Genomic DNA, 20,843 nt, shown 5'->3' with positions numbered 1-20,843 from the left:
GAGTCAGGATAACAGCTGGGGGGGACACTTCATACAAATACGCTGCTGCTGCCACAACTCAACTATTTTTCCTTCTTGGTTGTCCCAGTCAATTGGTTTAGCCCATTTTAAAATCCACTGATACCATTTAGACACATCACTTCATGATGCATTCCTGCTGGCTGGTTGGAAGACATTAAAGAGGTTGAAGCTCCAGTGCTTACTTGACCAATACGTAATGAAGTACCACAGGTTTTCCTGGATTGTCAACCTGTCTAAAACTACTGCTTATCTCCACAGACCTTGGAAGTAGGTGAAGCTGTGCTAGAAATGTCCTAAATATTAGACACTGTGAGAATTTTTTTGTCCCAGATAATCTTCGGTTGCAAGACTGAAGACTGAAGATTACATTGAATGCCTCTCGCTGTACAACACAAGCACCGTTTTGGGATTTCCATTATCTTGGACACCCCAAAATTGCAAACTGGCTTTAACACTGCCAACACTATAGAGAAGAAATCCCTCATGCATCCATGGCGATGAGAAAAATGAGTATTGATAGTTTTGATATAATATTTCTGAGGGACTTCCTACAGATTATTAGTACGGTTTACTAGACTACATTCATGCAGCAGTTAAAAATGTCTGATTGCCACTGTACAACTTTTAGAATATGATATCACACGTTAAATTATACAACAGCACAAAAGTAGTTCAAATGTAAGTAGTAGGTCAAACTAGAGCAGGGCGATATGACCAAAAATATTTATCACGATATGCATTTGAAAATTTGTGATAACGATATAACTGACGATATAATTGACACTAGACAAAATACTTTACAACTCCACAACTTTATTAGTACAAAAAAAATCCCATCAATGTATTTTTACTTAAACAAGCAGCTGTTTTTATGAGCATTAAAGTTATATAAAAATTTAACAGTGCAAATGCAAATTCCTTGCTGACAGTTTAACCAAAAGGCATTTCTAGTGGAAATTGGCCTCAGCATAACCATGTATAATATCCATAAAACTTAAAAAGAGGTTATACACACACAATACGATAATATTATGTTGAAGCACAGTACGTATCACTCTGCGAGGCTCCTGCCTACGATAGCCGTAATGCTCCGACAATCCATCAAGCGGTGCGGGTTCGTAGGTTAGCAAAGTCGTACTAAAATATTTGACAGATTTTCGAGCGCCGTGTACGACATAAAATCATTTCGAGGTCAGTAAACACAACCAGAATTCATAAATAAGGCACATGGGATTATAAGGGGCACTGTTGATTTTCAGAAAAATCAAAGGATTGATTTTAAGTGTGCCGTATTTTCCAAAGAACACGGTAATAACGTCGTCCCGCTAGCATGCTCTACCAAAAATAGTGCTTTGTTGTGTGTCTGACAGACGAAAGCTAAACCAGTTCCACACCACTGAAGTTGCAGCATTTTTACAAACCAATTCTGGTTCATCCGTTTCATTCAACGACCCGCTTTCGCCCTTCTCATTCTCCACCATGCTTTTTCCGCCATGTGCGTATGAAAAGAAAGGCACTACGCATGTGCGTTTTACCCATATTCTATCGCGATATTTCATTTTCTTATCGTTGCCCAACATTATACCGGTATTACCGTGAATGGTATGATATGGCCCAGCCTTAGGTCAAACTATAACCAGCTACAGTAATAATATAGTAATAAGAATCTTTGTAAACAAGCAAGCGTTCAAGAATTTTGAGCAATATTTAGATTTTAAGTGGATGAGTCAATCTAACAACTATAGTCCTTCATTTATAAGCAAAAAGACAACTAATCATGGATATGTGTGGGTTTAAGTGGGCAGAAACTCAGTGTAAGAAGCTAAATTTTTTCAGGGTGCTATTCTTGCCAAGAAATGAGGAGATATTCATATAAGAAAAGCTCTAACCGCTGTATTATGGCATTTTGATCCAAAAATGCAAACCTCCCAACATTACTACTGGAAAATTCTACTCTTCTTTTTAAAAATCTGTAAAAACATTCACGCAATTACATGAAATCATCATGCTTTACCCACCGCTGATATATTATTACTGCTCAAGACGCTAAAGAGTACCAGCAAGTCCAGTGTTTTGCACAGGAAAGAGTGCCTAACTGTACAGAGGAAGTTGCGAAACCGTAAGTGAGAGGTACAGCAGCGGGGTAAAGCTGTCAAAAATGGCACTGAAAATATTTGCTGAAACGTGCACTGAAACCGCAGTCTAATAAAAATGCTTCAAACACAGTAAAAGCTCCAGTTGGGATTTCCCATTAACTTGGCCATGATTTAATGTCTGGGGGTGCACACCAACAACGGCATGTTATTCATTCTTAAAAGGCATTGTTTGCCTGTGTTCAGCGGAGCAGCGAGAGGTTAGCCTGCGAGCATGGATATCACCCAACTGAAACGCTAGCCTGGCAGCAGGGATTCATGATTTATGAAAAGTTTTTCTGCCACAGTGGCTGCAGAAACATTGATAAGCAAGCCAAAATCAGCTTCATCACAGAAGCTCAAACCAGAAGCTCGTGTATTACTTTCACTATGTTTAATCTGAATGAAGGCACGTGTTTCGAAAAGGGCCCTGGCTCAGTGATATTACACCGGGGCAGCATACACACAACATTGAGGCAGCTGTGGCCTGAATTAGCATGATGGCACAGCCAGAGTACACATAACTAGCTGCTGTTTTAAAGCCCAAACACTATCATAACACTCGAGTCCTAAGAGGTTAAGGACAACTTTTGATGGCGTGTTTTCTGCACAGGATTGTTAGTGAAGTGCCCTGCAAACCTGTCCAAACAATAGTCCGCTCTCTTAGCAGCCTCTTCAAGTTGGTTCCATGTGTGGCTGAACTTGCTGCACCACCACCACCACCCCCCCACACACACACCCTGACCCCACCCCTCTCTACTGGTCTCCTTGTCCTCATCGGGAATAAGTGACTATATAACAAATCGGTGAGGCATGCACACTGCCAAGGTCACTGGGTTTGCATGAGGAGCTGGCTAATGTTGCCCACAGAGAGTATACTTTGCCAGTTTGAGTGGGTTCCAGCTCTAGTATTGCTGGAGCTCAGTTCAACTCCTGCTGGAGCTAAAGTCCTTCCTGTACCCTCCAGATGGATAACAGAAACCCTGTTTAGCTGACTATTGATCGACCGCAGTGCCTCCCACCAAGGTCTCTCCACTCTAAAAAGGATATACCAACACATTTTAAATGTTTAGTTAAAACCTTAATAAGCCCCCTGCATGGATTGTTTTGGGATTTTTTTGCAGTCTGATATGCTGTTGAGTATAATGCAATAAGGTAAATGTTAACATCATACATGCGCATGCCAGAGTGTTTGCATAACGCCTTGCTGCTTTCACATTTCTGTAAAATGTCACCATCCTTTCTCCATGTTGATTAAAAAAAAATCTTAAAATCTCAAGCAAACTTTCTGCTGTATCATCCCACATAGCTGCTGGTGAACACCATGATGCAGCCATGTCGCTAACATCTGCTGCAGATTTTGAAGGACTTGCAGAGTGCTTGCAAACCTCTACTCTGAGTATCTGATTGTGAAGGTTGTTTGTTTGACTTTGTGGCTAACGGTGCTTTATCACACTACCTAGTTCCTCTGTCTGACAAACTGGTCTGACATGTCGACAACTGGTCTTATCTTGTGAGAGAAACTTTGCTGAGACCTTTCATTTCTGTTACACAGCTAAAGTGGAAAGGAATGCTTATAGGTTGTTTCCTGCAAACTCCCACAATTCACTCTAGATTATCACGGCACAGGGCTCATTAAAAGTGGTTATCGTGGAAAAGAGTGCTGACAACCCTTTCAAAATTTTAGAGATTAGGTCATTCTTTATGTGGTCTTAATGTTTGAAAAATAATTACAAACACATTTGTCACTGAAACACTGGGAATTTACAAAGCTGCTGTTAATTTTCTGAGTTAGCATGCTCCTATATTAGACTAAAGTTGTAAACAGTGCTTTAATGTTGCACTTTCCACTGGTTTCAAATCAGTGTCCTCAAAAAAGACACATTCTTTGAATAGAGGCACGAGTAACACTTTTTCTGACAGTAATATTAGCCTTTTGACAGACTGGTCAAGTGCTTTTCAATAGTTTTAACTTCATGCAGTCCCTAATAGTATACTCCCTAATAGTTTTCACTTCATACAGTCTACTTCTAAGGCTTCTCCTCACTGTAAAAATAAAAAAAGATGCGGTGCATTGATTAGCGCTGTCACCTCACAGCAAGAAGGCCCTGGGTGTGAATCCCAGCTGGGACCTTTCTGTGTCAAGTTTACACATTCAGGTTTAACCGGTAATACTAAATCAGCTGTGGATGTGAGTGTAAATGGTTGTCCGTCTCTGGGTCTCTTCCACAGTGTTTTTTATCCTGTCTTTTGTCCAGGTCACAGCAGACACCTGCCCCTCCCTGAGCCTGGTACCCCTGGAGTTGTTTTCCTGTTAAAAGGGAGTTTTTCCTTACCACTGTTGCCAAGTGCTTGCTCATAGGGGGTCATCTAATTGTTGGGGTTTGCTCTCTATTATTCTAAGGTCTTTACCTTGCAATATAAGGCGCCTTAAAGCAACTGTTGTGATTTGGCACTATATAAAAAACTCAGTGGAATTAAATTGTCTCACTGTGTTAGCCCTGTACCAAATTGGCAGCCCGTCCACGGTGTACCTTGGCTCTCACCCTATGACAGCTGGGATAGGCTAGTTCTCCCCACGACCCTGAATCAAATAAGTGGAAGAAAATGGTTGGCTCAAAACACTTTCATGATTTATCAGAGAATTACCATCATTAAGGTAGAAATGTGGAAATCAGATTTCCATGCCATCTGCGTCCCATGCTAATGGTGAGCGGCACTGGACTGAGCTTTAAGAAATCTGACCCTTTTTCACCTGCAGCCAATATGCATATTCCTGACTTTTGCTTGGAAGTGAAGTAACAGATCCTAGAAGCACAGATCAGGTGTATGCAGAGTGCAGACTCAGTTTGTAAAGAGTTCTGGGCACAAAGCCATCCACCTGGCAGGACCCCCGACAGGGAGGTGGCCACAACAGAGACCTGCCAGCTCCCAACAGAGGCCCGTTGCCAGGAGAGAACTTGCTCCTCCCCTCGATTTATTTATTGCACTCATCAAGGTCATAGCCAGTGTGTCTGCCGACTGAGAGCGGAGCAGGAGAGGCACGTGGCTGAGGGAGAGATAGGACAAAAAATGGAGTGCATGTGTGCTGTGATGGGTGTGTTGGGGGGGCTAAGTGATATGGTTAATCTCCATCTTGGCCTAAAACCTACCTGTCAGCAGTATTTTCTCACAACAATGCCCCACTGATTTACATCGCTTTACATGGTTGTTTTATCTCCTGGTGCACTGCGACTGGTGCTGATTTAGTCCAACAGAACAAAAATCTGATCTATACAAAATAATTATATTTGCCATAATTATTTTGTCAAATTATTTCCTGAAAAATAAATATTTGAGGCATTCTTCAGTACGACATTTCCTTTTTGTCCTAATTTTCTTGCATCCCTCTATTATAAACGATTTAATCCCGCTAATTTTAACTGTTAATGTGGCCATATTTTCAAAATGAACATGAGTAGAGTAATAAATTACATGCACTAATCATTTTGTCTGTTACGTTGTACAAAGTCCAATAAATGCAGCGAACATTCGCATTCGAGAAGCTGGCAGCAGAAACTACTTGTGCATGGAGAAATTATTAGAAAAACTGAACAGACAGATTAATAAATAATTGCTTCTTTAATCTAAAACTGCACACTGGGAGCAGAGCCTGTTCTTGTCTTATTAAAAAGTTAAACATCTGGGCATTTTCCCTAAATTTTTAATTAAGTGTTGTCTTCAAGATTAGTTTGTGAATTCATACTGTCAGAGCTGCTGGTACATGTAGTCTGCGTTTTGATGTTTTAATGAACTGCTGGATGAGTCGAAACCTTTGGGGTAAATTAAATTTGTATTCTTTTATATCCTGCTAAAACGGCACATTGTAATTAACTTAGAGGATAGCATAATAAATGTAAAGTGATCCACTCTTCTTTTCACTACATTATCTGGTAATTATCCCTTTCTTTTTTCATTACATTTGTAATTTCATTTTTGTCATATGGAGCACGCTGAGCTTTTAAATGCCAACTGCTTCTGCATACTGAAAGCATTTGGTAGCCCAAACTGAGGCAAAATAAGCGACATATTGCATGCATAACAGTCTGCATACTGTGTCTCACATAAATGTTAACAGTGGAGATCATCATCACCAATTTGCTTTGCAGACTAGTCTGTGCAGCAGCATGAAGGCACCTCTTCGAGCCCAGTGTTACTAATCCTGGCAGCATCAGTCGACCTACTTGGTCTGACATCCATTTACGGTTCATTACTCAACATCTTGTACTTGTCACACGCCCAGGATTTTTTCTTCCTGGAGCCACACAAGACTGATCAAAAGATAATAAACCTCAACTAAAAACTAAAAAAAAAAACCCAAATGAAAATGGCCAAAATCTTACATTTAGTTGGGTGCTCCAGTTTCCGCCTCCCTCGTTTCTTGCGCGGCGTCATCAGGCAGTCATCATTGGCTTTCTCCAAGTCCTGTTCTTCCCGGCTGGACAGGAATCCGTTCTCTTGAGGATGACTCAGACTCTGCCCCTGAGAGCTGTCCTCTGCACGGCAGGAGGAAGGGTCTCTGGGAATCCCATTCTCGACTTCCCGCTTCTCCTGTTTTGGGAAGCAGGCATCGGGCATCCTGTCTCTGATCCCGCCCATGTCCCCATTGAAGACCTGTGCCATCGCCATAGTGTAGCTGTGGCCTACACTCGCACTGTCTTTAAGAGAGCCACAGCTCTCAACCTGCTGAAAGGAAAAGGGGAGGTTGAAATGTTAACATCCTGATGATCGATCATCCTTAAAGATTCTTACAGCTGTATGCTATAAATTGATGTTTTGAAGTGTACAACAGAGTTGTGCCTCAGCAGTCATGAAATATGACTGGATAGCTGGCTGTGAGATAAACACAACCTTTCTGAATTTACAACAAATCATCCAGTGGATCTGAACGACCCACAATAAAACAGTTGGCACTATCCGTGTCAGGATAAGCACTTTTCAGCGGTGGCTAAATGGCCTTTTTCAAAGAGAATGTGAATGAAAGCATTCATCTCTTTCATATTAGACAAGCCTAATTAAATTTCCTCAGCTCTATCTGGACAGAATCAAACATGTAGCTCAGCTCCGCACGTATTAATCTGTGAATTATGGCAAACTTATAAACTTCAAAGCTGTGCCAGTAAATGTGCTGTACAGCCATTAACTTGCAAGAAGGAAAGGGATTACATTACAGTTCATCAGGTACACTAGTGCACTTTTTGTAGTCATGTATTCATCATTACAGCAGCACGGAAATATGTTGAGAATGTTGGCTGTTTGACAATGGGAAGGCTTTTTCTCCGGCCAGTTTGGAACGCCCAGTCAAGTCTTTCATTCTATAAAGCGGAGTAAATTCAAATAGAGCTGACCTGAAGCTGAAAGTTTCAATGGCAGGAACTCAGTCATCAATCCTTAAATAAAACACCAACTATCTTAGAAGACCTAGAAAAGTCCTAAATGTTTGAAGCAATGTAATAGTGTCTTTGCTACTGCCTAAAAATAGCCCTAAAAACCGAGTTAGTGAGACAGTCCCACTATAGGGTCACTGAGGGGAGAAAGTGGAGTGTGTCTTGTGAGATTAGACTGTCAGCAGTTACGACAGTATCTGAAACTTTTATCTGCAGGTATTTACAGAAGTTTGAGGAAGGGGGAAAGCAATGCCTCAGGAGGCTTGTCTGTCATCGGACGAAGTTGAGCAAAGATCCTCTCCAGGAAGGTAAGGATCAAATCCGTAATCTGATTCTTACAGTCGGAATAAGCAAACACAACTTAAATCAAGTTTTAATGTCTGTGTAAGGGATGCAATGCAAATTATGAGTGGCAGACATGCAAAAGAAAAAAAAAGCTTCAGTGGAAGTTGCTCTGAATCGTAAAACAAATCTACAGCAAGCCAAAGTCGGTTTCAAAGCATTCTTCAGAGGCCGCAGAACTCTAAACGACTTCATCACTGTAGTAACTGAGAACAAATTAACTGTAAACTGAACAATTGCACTCCTACAAAGAACAGCTCTCCAGTAAATCTCTTTGACACGATGAATGAAAACAACCCAGAGCTCAGACATTATTAATATTCTGACTCAGTTTACTACTAGAAAAAGAGGCTACAGTGTGTGTGTGTGTGTGTGTGTGTGTGGGGGGGGGGGGGGGGGTTACGCAAATATCACACACATGCAAAAAAAAGAAGTAAGCAAAGAGAAAACCCAAAAAACTCATATTCTCAGACACACATGCTAGCAACACACAGAACTCACAGTGAAAGAATTACGCAACAGATTTGTGACATAGTTAACAACATGCGGCCCCTGCTACAGGTCAAAAGTCAAAGTTGGTCAATCAGGCAGCTTAGACAGAGAGAGAGGTTGAAAAAATAAAGACTAATTACCTCAACCAACTTACTGCTACAACACTCACACACCCTCATAGAACTAGGTGCAGTAATAATATGATTATAAAGGTTTCTAAAAATACACATTGAAATTAAAATTAAATGCAGATGTACGCCTGAAAATATGAGCTAATAATTCATTACACTGCCTGATAACTTCTTACATTATTCAATTAACAGCAACTGGAAACTGTTATGCGAAAAGAGGTATTTTGCTGCCTTTCTACGTGTTATTATCATTGATTGAAGATCTTCTGTTTCTGGAAAGCTAGCCGAACAGGAAATATTAAGATGTTTATGGAAGTTTTTCTTTATTTTCAGGGTTTTTTTTTTAATACCACTCCAGTGTTTGATCTGTTTAACAGAAAACTAATCATCACATTTAACAGGCAACAGGGCTTTTTTGCAGGCAAGTTTTTGTTTGGATTTTTTATATTTTTAGCCTGAAACTTCAGAAATTCATCAGTTCACGTGAAACTAGTGCAGTGCAGCAATAAAGAAGCTGGGTGCCCTAAAAAAAGAGCTTAGTCATGTTACTTTGTTCAGGCAGGTTTTCTAAAGGATTAGCTCAACATCTTTCCAAGCAAAACCTGTTTATTCATGTTCCTGCCAAGTGCTACGTTCTCATGTCTGTACAATAAGAATTAAGCTATAGCAAGTATTTTATCAAAAAGACTTTACACACCTTATACAAACTTATTCTATACATATGATATAGTCAGTATATAAATGGCTATCTGTGTACAGCTCCTAAGCTATGCTAACATCCTGATGGCTTTAGTTTCATACTCACTTTGTTACCTAGTATATTGATCTTGTCACTGAACACTTAAAAAGAACGCAAATATATGTAAAGAGCAGAATGAGTGAGTATGTACACAATAAGGACAAAAGTATAGACCTGAAGCAATGGGGCTAAGATTCAAAGATTAAGAGGTTTGACCCAATACTTTCACCCATATACAGTAGTGTGCATTGATAAAATACATACACTTTTGTAGAAAGGACATTTCTGAGAATTTCTCTCCACTGCCTTTGTCCATGTGGGTAAACGCAACATACGAAGAGGGCTAAAGGCTTGTTTACGCTATCCTTTCCAACAATTACCTTCTGTTTTCACTCAGCTTTTGACAGTTTGCATGGAAAACAACATTTTAAAACCAATGTTCCATGTCAGCCTCTTTTCAAAAAAGTCAAACAAAAAAATTAAAAGAGGCTTTCTGACAGCATTTGAAGTTGGCCAATCTGGCATTTGAGTGACTCTTTTATTCAGAGAATAACAACAACAACTGTGAAACATCTATGTGAGCAGAACGCCTGGTACACATGGTCAATCCCCCACAGCTGTGAAAACACTCAGTGAGGCGCCCCGATTCTGCGTACGGCTTTTCTTAATCAGTTATTGATACCACTCCTCAGCTTCTTTAAATACAGGGGCACAAACCCTCTGGCATATCCCGTCCAATCATACATTATCTGTAAATATTTGTCTAATCCTTTTTTCCCTTTTTGGTTTGTTTAATTGCACAGTGAGAGTTAATTAAGATGATTTTCAACAGAAGCTTATGCAAATGCTAACATCTCAGGGAAAGAAAAAATACCCAGAAACATGTTGGCCCTTAGAGTCATTATTAAATCAGAGCTTTTAACTACACAAGGCATCACAAATAGACTGCAAATGGTGTTAGTGTAGTGCATGCATGTATCTTGGAAACAAGGTTCAAGAATATGTCATGTTTATTCATGAGTACAAAGGAGTACACGTTGTGTCTTACAGGTTAACATGGCGAAGGGAAGAATAATATCAAATATTTTTAGATGGGCTTTCCTTACAGGCATTTCCGCCATTATAATCTTTCTGCTTGAATGGAATGATGAGATTCACTCAGTACATCGGGCTTATAAATACCAGTGAATGAAACCGAATATGGCCAGGTGGGATTCACAAGAACAATCATGTTGAAACTGGTCAGATGGTTAAACACATCGTTCTGACGATGCTGGAAAAGGGCTGAATTTTGAAACCAACAGTCTAACAAGCACTTCACGCGATGACTGGCCAGCTACAGTATGTGAAGGTGAAAAGGCAGCCATCTGTCCTTCTGCCTTCCAGGAGGGTTTCAGTTCAGTAGTTTCAGTTCTGAAACAGCAAACCTTCGGTTGTGGTTGGACAACTTGAACCCATTTTGAGTTCTAAATTTATTTCTTTGCAACTTTTTTTTTCTTTTGACATTTGACACTGAAGGCAGGAAACAACGCAAGTCAGCGAGGAGGCTGATATGTGACAAAGTGAAGTGGCTGTCTCGCTCAGAGATGAATTACAACAACAGCAACAGTGAACATTTGAGCATTTGGTACATGTGGTCAATTCCCCACGCAGCTGTGAAAGCACTTACTAAGGTGCCTTGATTCGAAGTAGAGTGTTACTATACCAGGTATTAATACTAACTCCAAGCTGCTTTAACCTCCTAGGACCTGGCGTCCACATATGTGGACATCACATTTTGTGTTATTTAGACCAAAATACTCAGTTTTGCTCTACAAGGGCCTGATATCCACTTACGAGGACATTATACTGCTACTGTTCTATCAAAATTTTAAACGAATATCCTCATATGTGGCTCTTATTTTTCTTAAAAACAAAAATAAGTTTTAAAAAAAAATCTGGTAATTCTTTGTTTTTACATTCATCGGGCCCCAATGTGACCAAATATCAAAGAGAAATTAAAAATGCATGCCGTGGAAGAGTTTGGGTCTTAGGAGGTTAAATTTACTTACACAAGCCCTCTGGCACATCATCTGCAAATATTTTTCTAATCCTATTTTTGGGTTTGTTGAATCAGACCTAATCACTGCAAAACAAGTATGCATGCGTGGACAAATGTAATTTGTTTAGACATGTCAACACTCACTGAAAACTGCTTGCGTTTTCTTCCAGGCTTGCTACTTTTAGGTGACTTCTCCTCCATCAGGTCCGAGTCCAGTATTGTTCTCTCACCCTATCAAGAAAAAATGCATGCCACAATTTAGACAAAGTACCTGCAGCTGCTTGGGTAAAGATGCACGTAACACTGAATGATTTAATTAGTGCATTTTTGTGTACAATCAGCTAGATGGCAGTTTCACCTCCACCAAAGATACTAGATCTATAGGAAACAGAGACAACTGCACTACAGTGAAACACTTGAACATTTGGGAGGGCTGGAGCAGGTCCTCCAGTGTCTTTGGTTGAGTGGACAATGAGACAGATAGAAACTGAATGACACATTCCTTTGAAGTAGGCTGAAATGAAAGCTCCTCGGACGCAGTGCTGACCTTCCACAGACAATTCCCTCTTGACACCGTTACAAAGACATAGATCGGCCCCCACCTTCCCCTGCTGCAATTTCCCTTTGATTAATAAAACTGTCTAGCCCCAGGAACAAAGCCCCATGTCTGCCATCACCAAGTACCCCTGGGGTTGACGGGAGAAAAGATGATCCTAATGTAGATGCTTTGAGTTTCAATATTGACTGAATAGAACCACCAGTACCAGGTTTGAATGCAAATGAGAGTGCAACGCCATTCCTGACAGCTGCAGTGGGGGGGTGGAGGGCCGGGTCCTTATTAAATTCCTTCAGTACTGAATGTGAAATTCCATCAAAGATAAACGGGGTCTCTGCACTGTAGGCATTCTCCAACCTCTGCTGACATGTTGATAAGTGTATGTATGTCTAATCTCTAGTGAGATGGCGTAGTACAACATGATAAAATGTTACTATGAGATAGTACAAGCTTTTGTCTATATATAATGGGTGGAGTTAAGTCTAACAAGAGGAGTTACTGAATTACGGAGGTAAAGTGGTATAAAACATTAATAACTTTAAGAAGCAGCAAACCAGAGTAAAAGCAGTCTCCAGTGCATATCCACAGTTAATTTGTCATCTTAAAGACATTTAACTAGAAATTACAACAATGAACATATGAAACTACGTCAGATTTAGTGTATTTCAATATGACACAGAATTACTGTGCTATGCAGACTATGGAAGTATCAAACTGCAATTAAAGATAAAAGCAATTATGGCATTGCTTTAACCTTGGATGTTGGATCTCATGTTCATACCTGAGCTGTCTGCGCTTCATCAAGAAGGCGATGCCATGAACACAATCCTTCAGCAATACATGGAGTGGAAGGCTGCGACGCGTTCATGGATAGAGCCTGGTGGGTTTTCTATGTATGGCTTATTTAGGGAGTCATAAATACACAAGACATGTTGCCATTTCAATACTGTTTGTGTGCAAAGGTGGCGCTGGCATGAATTCTCCAACTTTCCAAGTGGCACGTTGACTTGAATGGGCATTCCAGCTAAAACTTCAGAGACTGGAAACTTCCTGCTTCCAACAGAATGCAGGATAACTGTGGGACTGAAAAGCGAATCCAAGGTGGAAATGCCTTGAACCTTAATTATTTCACAATGACCAGCAGGAGGCAACTCTTGTAGTTGCTGTATGATCTATGAGTAAATGGGCCTACTTCTCACTCAATTTATGACCTCAGTAAACACTCTCCTACTGAGTTTAAGACCTCATTCACTCATTTCGCGTGCTGTTTAACACAGCATGACGTTCATTTTTTAAAATTATGGTTCCATTTACAGTAAATTAACAATAAAGCAGGTTATGCTTTAGGATTTGGCTCATAGTGTGGTATTTGGGGGGGGGGAGATTGGCTGTGGTTCAGGAGGTAGAGTGAGTCATCTATTTTTTGGAGAATTTAATTCGAAGCATCCTTGGGCAAGATACTGAACCCCAGGTTCCTCCCGATGTATTCTTTGGAGAGTGAGTATATGAATGCTAGGTCATAAGTGTTTAGGAATAGAAAAAAGCACTTCTATGAATGTTTGTGTAAATGGGTGAGGCTTATAGTCAGTGTTGGGGAGTAACGGAATACATGTATCGCCGTTACGTATTTAAAATACAAAATATGAGTAACTGTATTCCGTTACAGTTACCGTTTAAAAAGGAGAGTGGAAAAGTATGAGCTGTCAAAGAGCAGAAACGGGAGATGAAAGCATGTAAATATAATAATAACCACTGCAGCCAAAAAGAGTGCCTGATGAGCCCAGTTGTAAGTAAGCTATTAAGACTCGACTGTACACTGTGATCGTATTTTCCTCTAAAACAATAAGTTACGTTGGAGCAGCCTTTCAACGCCTCTCTCTGTCTCTCGCTAGCAAAGCGGACTCAGACAACAAAGTAAAGCTAGTTTTCAGCTACGAGCCCGACATGAACCCGACGTATTAGCCAGAGGTCCCTTTACTACGGTTTCGGAGCCGCGGACCTGTTCTATACACGCGCGGAATAGTTTTCTATATGAAATCGCTGCAAAAAGTGCAGCCTTACCTAATGTCCACCTACTGTTACTCATTTTATATTAAGATTTAAAAATCTAGTTGCTATTGGTATGGAGAGTATCCTTCAGTTATAGTAATAAATCACACAGCAATACTACATTCATGTAGTTGTAAAAAGCATGATAATATATTAAGTAATCCAAAGTATTCCGAATACGTTACTCTCATTGAGTAACTTAACGGAATATGTTACAAAATACATTTTGAGGCATGTACTCTGTAATCTGTAGTGGAATACATTTGAAAAGTAACCTTCCCAACACTGCTTATAGTAAATAAGAAAGCAATTTGAGTCCATATATGCTCCTGTTACATTTTTTTTTTAAACAAGATGGCAGCAGCAAAATGAGACTAAGCAGCCCACAAATCAACAAGCTGCTTCAAAGTGCATGTGCACGTCTTTTACTTACACTGCATGACTTCATCTGGTCTTCCACCCTGGTGTTACATGAAAACATTTACCTTATAGATTATACTCTAGTGTCATAATTTATTCTGGAATTAAAGAACAGGAAATGAGGCCACAGGATCCATTCAGCATCAGATCTAATTAAATCATTTCCTTTTATCAGCACAAAGGGTTCAAAAGTCAATTAAATGTTCAAATTTAAACACTTAGGGGGTAAGGGGTTCTTGATTTGGGCAAAAAGATTACAAGCTGCTAACTGGGCCTTGGAGTTAATTATTCTTTCAACTGCTGTCTCAAAAGTCAAAAATTCACCTCATATGTTAAACCAAAATGGACGGGATTTCCTTCATTTTCTCAGAAAATTATTTAAACAGGAACAATTTCATTTTAGCCGTACAAAATGTGCCCTTTGACGATGATCTTGTCATGTGAAAAAAAAAACTTGCAGTATGCAAAGTGAGTTTTTACAGTAGCCTTAGTGTTGAGCATATTTCATGAAGTACCTGGTAGCTGTGACATTCTGGGTTTGAGTCAGTCCTACAGTAAAATCTGCAACTCATCCGATTCTGTGCTGATGAAATACTATAACTATATAATATGTTTTAAAAAATACCATAAAAGTACCACAAGGTCTACTAAATAATTTAAGGGCAAGGGGTTTTAATCATTATAGGCAGTTATTTCAACCGTCTGGCCACGTTTCGCCCTCAGTGTCTGCCATAGCCATCAATGCTCCTGGGAGATAAACTAATTTGCATAAGGAAATAGATATAATCAAGGTAAATGATACTCTGATTGATGGGCAGAGGATTAAAACTGGAAGAAATGGTTATAAAATAAGTGAAAATAATGACATTTTTGTTAGAGATAAGCATTTGAACGGTTATTTTTACACGTAGATTTGAAACCTTTTGTAAGAGAATGTGTTTTGATGATGGTTCCAGTTCATTGTGCGATCACTAATAGAGTGCCTGGTGCGTCGGTTTTTCCCTACCAGGGCGGCAGAATTTGCATAGATAATAGCACGTTTTGAGTGCAGCCTGGTGTGCAGGCTCATTTGGGAACCACTTACATGGATGACACAATTCAGTGGTGCCTGGCTATCTCTGCAAGGACAGCACAGCACAGCACACCGCTCCTCCAGTTCTCTGTTAGAGAGCTCAGGCTGAGGTCCTCCGACTGAGGACAACACGCCATTTTCACATTCAGCTTCGCCCTAATATTTTCTGAGAAAAACAACAAAAAAAGCCTGGAATATAATTTGTTCTTGCCTGGAGTGAACCCTACTACATTGTCAATATCTCTGCATTATTTCCGTCTGGGTAGCCAGTTATTTAAGGCAATGTCTGTTGCCAGGCAACAAGACTAAGGGCAGTACTGTGTAATGGGAACACAGAAGAAGAGGACAGATCCCCCCAGCAAAAGAGCTGTCGAGCCATTCCAGCTCCATCTCAACCTACACCAGCCAACGCCCACGTCACCAACCACCATTATACCAGTAAATGTCACAGAATACAGCTGCACCTCCCAACAGCCTCTTCGGTGCCGCTGCTATTGCTGCCACACAGGTGATGCTGCAGTTACACAGAGACTGAAATTACAAGTGCGTCTGCATCATGAAAGGTGACAAGGCATGTCACGTGCTGTTGGATTCTACTGTAAAAATTTGCCCATTTCTTCACTGAATAGAGGAATTCATTGCAATGAGGTCTGCTCTAGCAATTCTTTGGACTGCACAGATTAGTGAGTGTGGGTTAATGATTAACGGGAATCGTAAAATTGAGGAAGATTTGAATTGGTTTTGGCCTGAAGTGACTATAGAAATCAATCCAATCCACTTCCTTTCATTTTTAAGGCTTTATCTGTGTAACAGCACGGTCATAAAAAATACAATTCATGTACACATACTCCGTGCCAAGATCATATGAAAATACAAACAGGCAGTGCATGCTATATCACTGCAGGACGAGCTCAGGGGTGAATAATGTCTTTTTAAATCAGTGCTTCCGAAGACATTAAAAGAAGCACTTTTCAGTGATGGACGAGCAAATCCAATTCAATCTTGAGCTCAAGTCAAGTGATTCAGAAACCCTCCCGACATCTTTTTAAAATCACCAGATCATGAGTTAAGTTCCGCAACGTGTCAAGTGACGCATTTTTTGTTGTTGTCACGCACGTGTTTCTTACCATTGGATTTCCAGGTGAATCAGCAGTGGTGGTGGTGTTGGTGAGAGTGTTGGACGGCATCATTGAGAGTCTTATGAGCTTATGGGTAATGTCTGATGATGGGTAGTGTAGATATGGACTTTCACGTTAAAAGGAAGTTGAAAAGTTTAAAAGAAAATAAAGCAATGACGGATGATCCCCTCTTCTTCCTGCTCTCCTGGAAGTTAAAAGAAGAAAAGCAATGGTAAGATATGTTCAGCAAGTTTGTCTTTAATGTGTTGATTCTTTAGTTTCATGCAGACTAGATAATCCAGTGACATATTTTATGTATCTTCTCTAAAATGAAGTTGTTTTACCCTGAGCATCAGCTTTCTCTTTGCTGAGTACACGTCATGTAGCTATAGGACCCTCACAGGCTTCTATAGATACTGTATGGCCACTATATCCTACAGGCCCCTTTACACCACATGAATGTGTGTTGTGCAGTAGACGACATGAACTGGGTGCATCGTGCAGCCTGAAAATAAAGAGCGCGATGCTCCAAACTAAGCGCAAAAATACTTGTATTTTTGTGGGGACATTTTTCAAAATTCATTAATATTTCATTTCCATCGTGAGAGTCTGGGTTAAAGTTACTCGAGCGGTCTGCCTAACGCGCAAAGCGAAGCCACAGTTACACTGTTTTGCACTCGTGGAAATTTACAACAACAACAAAAAAAAACAACAACCTATATTCGTACAGGATGTGTTGAATCTAAGGGCTAAAATGAGACTGATGACACTCGGTTGTGATTTATTTAAAACATGCTGTATGTAAAACACACTGCCGGATTTACGTCCACGCTCGTGGAAAATAAATGTAGGCAACAACCAGAACGTGTTAAAAAATAATTTATTATAAGGCCACACAGGCGTTCAGTGTCACCGCATTTCCATGCCATCAGCCTGCAATCAGGCCACACGCTTACACCATACTACGATCGACTGGTGTGCATATATTATTCAACCGGCTATGCGTTAAAAATTGCAAAGTTTTAGACGTCTTTTTACAGCAGGGGAAGTCTGCAATATGACCCAGGGGATTGTGGATCTTTTACAGGCCACGGACACTGAAGGATAACCCCCCCGTTATTTCCTTTAATGAGGCCACAGCTTTGAGAAGCCGCGATGCTGGTTCCGTGCTCCAAAACCGGTCAAGTTCACATCTCGACGTCCAATCAGCACATCTGCAAAAAGCGAACCCTAAATCGCTATTTCCCCATTTCCATCGAGCGCCTTCCGGTCGTTCACGTTTTTTGTTCACATAAAGGTTACCCTTCCTGCGTGGTTGCTCGTGGCGGGTTAAACAAATTTACATGCGTGAGTCACTGTGTGTCATTACCCGGTTTTCCCAAGTCCCAGGCCTGACCCTTTTTGTCTCGCTTGCTCCCGGAGCCTCCTTCCTCTTCTCTCCCCGTCCTCCACCTCCCCAGCCGGCCAGCTCTCTTCCAGATGCGCCGCTCTGACTGCAGGGGCCTGAAGTGTGCCTGCTTTTCTCTGGGTCCTAGAAACAGTCATATATCGTGGACTCAACACATTTGCAAATATCTACATTTTTGCACGATAATAGGGCTGGTATCGTCACTGATTTATATAATCGATTAGATTCCGATTCACAAGGTCCCGATTCGATTGGATTTCGATTGAAATTTTGCGTCAGATAAACAGCTTAAAAGTAATTTCTTCGGTATTAAACAGCAGAAATAAGCAATAAGCAAGAAAATTATGCAGAAAACTGAGATTTAAGATGGGAAACTATTCTTGAACTACACTGACAGAGAGAGAGAGCTGTGCAGGAAGTGTGATTTTATCCTGATGGAAGCAAAACAGCAAAAATAAGAGTAATTAATGACCATATTTATCAAATTTAAAGCGTAGTTTGATCTTCTTTTACTGCTGGTTCAGTGCATTTTGGTCGGAGAGCGACAAAACCTGCACCATCAAAATCTATGAGGTGTCGAGTCTGCGCTTTGTGTTTACGTCTTTGTGTTAATAAGAAAATCGATAATTGAAACCCAGCCCTACTCCATGTGTATCCCCCGAACATTTGGGATGCCTTCATATGTTTATTCTTGAGTATTTACCAAAGCTATTATAATTAACTAAACGAATATTTGGGGAATGCGTCTATTGAGATTTGTGTACATTGTAATGTGTGCATGACTGTGAAAATAAATGAAACTAAGCTGAATTGAATTGAAAACAAACACTCAAAGTAAAATTTAAAAAAAAAAGCTCAATTGGAAATGCAAGTCTTTAGTAACTCTGGCCTTTACCTTATACTCTAACATGAGACAGGTAAAGGGGAATCCTGTATAACAAAGATAATTCAGGCTGGGACTCATGCTACCACACTGTGTGCACTGAAGACCACAAGGCTGCAGGGATGCCTCTATAACTTTATTTACAGGTCTATGCATTATTGCACAATTGGAACAATACTATGCTTAGTTTCTAAACTGATTTTACACCAGAGACATTTTAATGGTCCAGATGTCCCCTAAGTGCTGCTCTGGTTGGCCCCAGTGATGTGACCTTAGGGTAAAAATAAGCAGTAAACCAAACCACATTTTTACCACTGCCCCTTAGAGAGTCTCTGCGTGCCTGTGCCAAATGACAATATGCACTTGCAGTCATAACCAGTCCTGAGCTGTTTTGTCCTTTATGTGTGTGTAGTCCCCATCTCCTTTTCTGCTCATTGCATATTCAAAAGATTGTCCAAATCTCACATGTCAAAAACCTGATGAACCTGATCATTTAAAGCTATCACCAGCAGCTGTTGAAATGCCGTGCACGTAAAAGTGACACACTGACAAAATATGCAAGATAAGTTCTTAAATGTATCAAAATACACAAATACTAAGTTGAGAAAAATGAAACAACCAAGCATGCAAGAAGTTTCCTGTTTGAAAATGATTGTTGCATTTTTAGTATTGGCACTGAAACACACAAAGGCTTGAACTTGTTCAAATGTAGTGTGTAATACAAGTAATACATGTGTAATAGAAAATAATGACAAAACACACACACACACACACAGGAACCTGGAGAGACTTCCTAGTTTTTATTTTGTTTCTTTTATGGGCCCCCTGGTGGCTGTGGGGCCCCAAGCAGCCATGTAATTAGCTGATGCCTGAAGCCAGCTTTGGGGTCTGGTGAAGTAACACTTGTGTCATCTATGCCTATTTTAATTAAACTGCAATGTGTGTTTTACTTCTTGACGCTGGTGTAGACTTTTTCTTTTAATGCCCCACTTTTTTTTTTTTTTTTTTTTTTTTACATATTTATGGATTGTAACATTCCCTGTACAGTCTGTTCATCCCTGTTCAGACCCTTCAAATTACTCGTAAATGTGCCTTTGTTAGATTTAGACATTTATGATTCCTTTTTCATTCTTTTTTTTATCCTAGATTTCTTATTCTGTACGCTAATTGGTACCTGCGATGCTTTGTCTCTGGTATCTAATAAGGGATGGGAGGACAACAGTAGCCTTCAATCCTTTCTCGGTCAAATCAACAGTTTTAGAGAAGCAGACAGTTCAACTGGCGAAACGCAGTTGGGACTAATAAAATGTTCAAAGTTTCACTGTGATGCCTGTAAGCGCTGGAGTGGAGGCTGTGACAAATCAAAAGTAATTTCTTTGAAAAAACTTTGGTACGTTTCCTGTAAAAGAAAGTTTACTTACACAAAGACAATTTAAAGTCATTTACATTATGCATTAATACATAATAATAATAATAAGGCTTTTAAATGCAAATTACAAGAACAGAACATCAAACAAAAGGAAATAAAAACAAGTTTAGAGATGTAAGAGTAGGATAATTCATGATGAGCTTTTAAGGCTCAGCTGAAGGCAATACACAATATTAAAGGTATTAACATTTAGTATCTGAGATCTTTGCTCGGTTTTACTCAGTAACTTCTAAGTCCTTGTTTAATTTGCCCCCTGGGAACAGTTAGTATCCTTTATATCGCAGTAAAGAGTCACATTAGTAGGATTTATTAAGATGGCAAAACAACACAATAAAAAAGAAGCTGGACAAAGGTATGAGTTTAAAAAAAACAGTGCAAAGGTCTAAGATTCACTTTATTTCAAATGTATCTTAAATTAAACGTGCAAAAATGCATGCAGTATATCAAAATGTTTGGGACTATAGTCCATATAGAATTCTTCATCTTGCACCATGTCTGTGGTTTTATCATTTTCATTTTATTACTCACTATTGCAAACAACCATCTATACCCGTACATGCCACTAGACGCAGTCGCCCAATGCC

At 40.0% G+C, this 20,843-nt stretch overlaps 1 protein-coding gene across 9 annotated transcripts in view; it reads right to left on the bottom strand.

Annotated features, from left to right (window-relative positions):
* dnmt3ab (DNA (cytosine-5-)-methyltransferase 3 alpha b) overlaps positions 1-18,028 on the bottom strand; it is a 52,281-nt gene extending 34,253 nt beyond the window's left edge. For 6 of the 9 annotated variants that reach the window (XM_085258317.1, XM_085258314.1, XM_085258319.1 and 3 more), the window contains exons 1-4: positions 17,909-18,028; positions 16,549-16,744; positions 11,469-11,555; positions 6,536-6,878 (exon numbers count right to left, since the gene is read on the bottom strand). In XM_085258317.1, the coding sequence (XP_085114443.1) occupies positions 6,536-6,878; positions 11,469-11,555; positions 16,549-16,611 (493 nt within the window). In that variant the 5' untranslated portion in view covers positions 16,612-16,744; positions 17,909-18,028. The remainder of the gene's footprint in view (positions 1-6,535; positions 6,879-11,468; positions 11,556-16,548; positions 16,745-17,908) is intronic. The other 3 variants (XM_085258318.1, XM_085258316.1, XM_085258320.1) reach the window with 1 other exon arrangement.
* Between the last annotated feature and the right edge of the window lie 2,815 nt (positions 18,029-20,843).

This window comes from Mchenga conophoros, linkage group LG19 (genome assembly GCF_057382185.1).
Source record: "Mchenga conophoros isolate Kocher_MC1m ecotype Shallow Benthic linkage group LG19, M_conophoros_male_GT1.1, whole genome shotgun sequence".
Lineage (NCBI taxonomy): Eukaryota > Metazoa > Chordata > Actinopteri > Cichliformes > Cichlidae > Mchenga > Mchenga conophoros.
The sequence above is the reverse complement of the archived record's forward strand: the minus strand, read 5'-3'. Positions and strand labels throughout refer to the sequence as shown.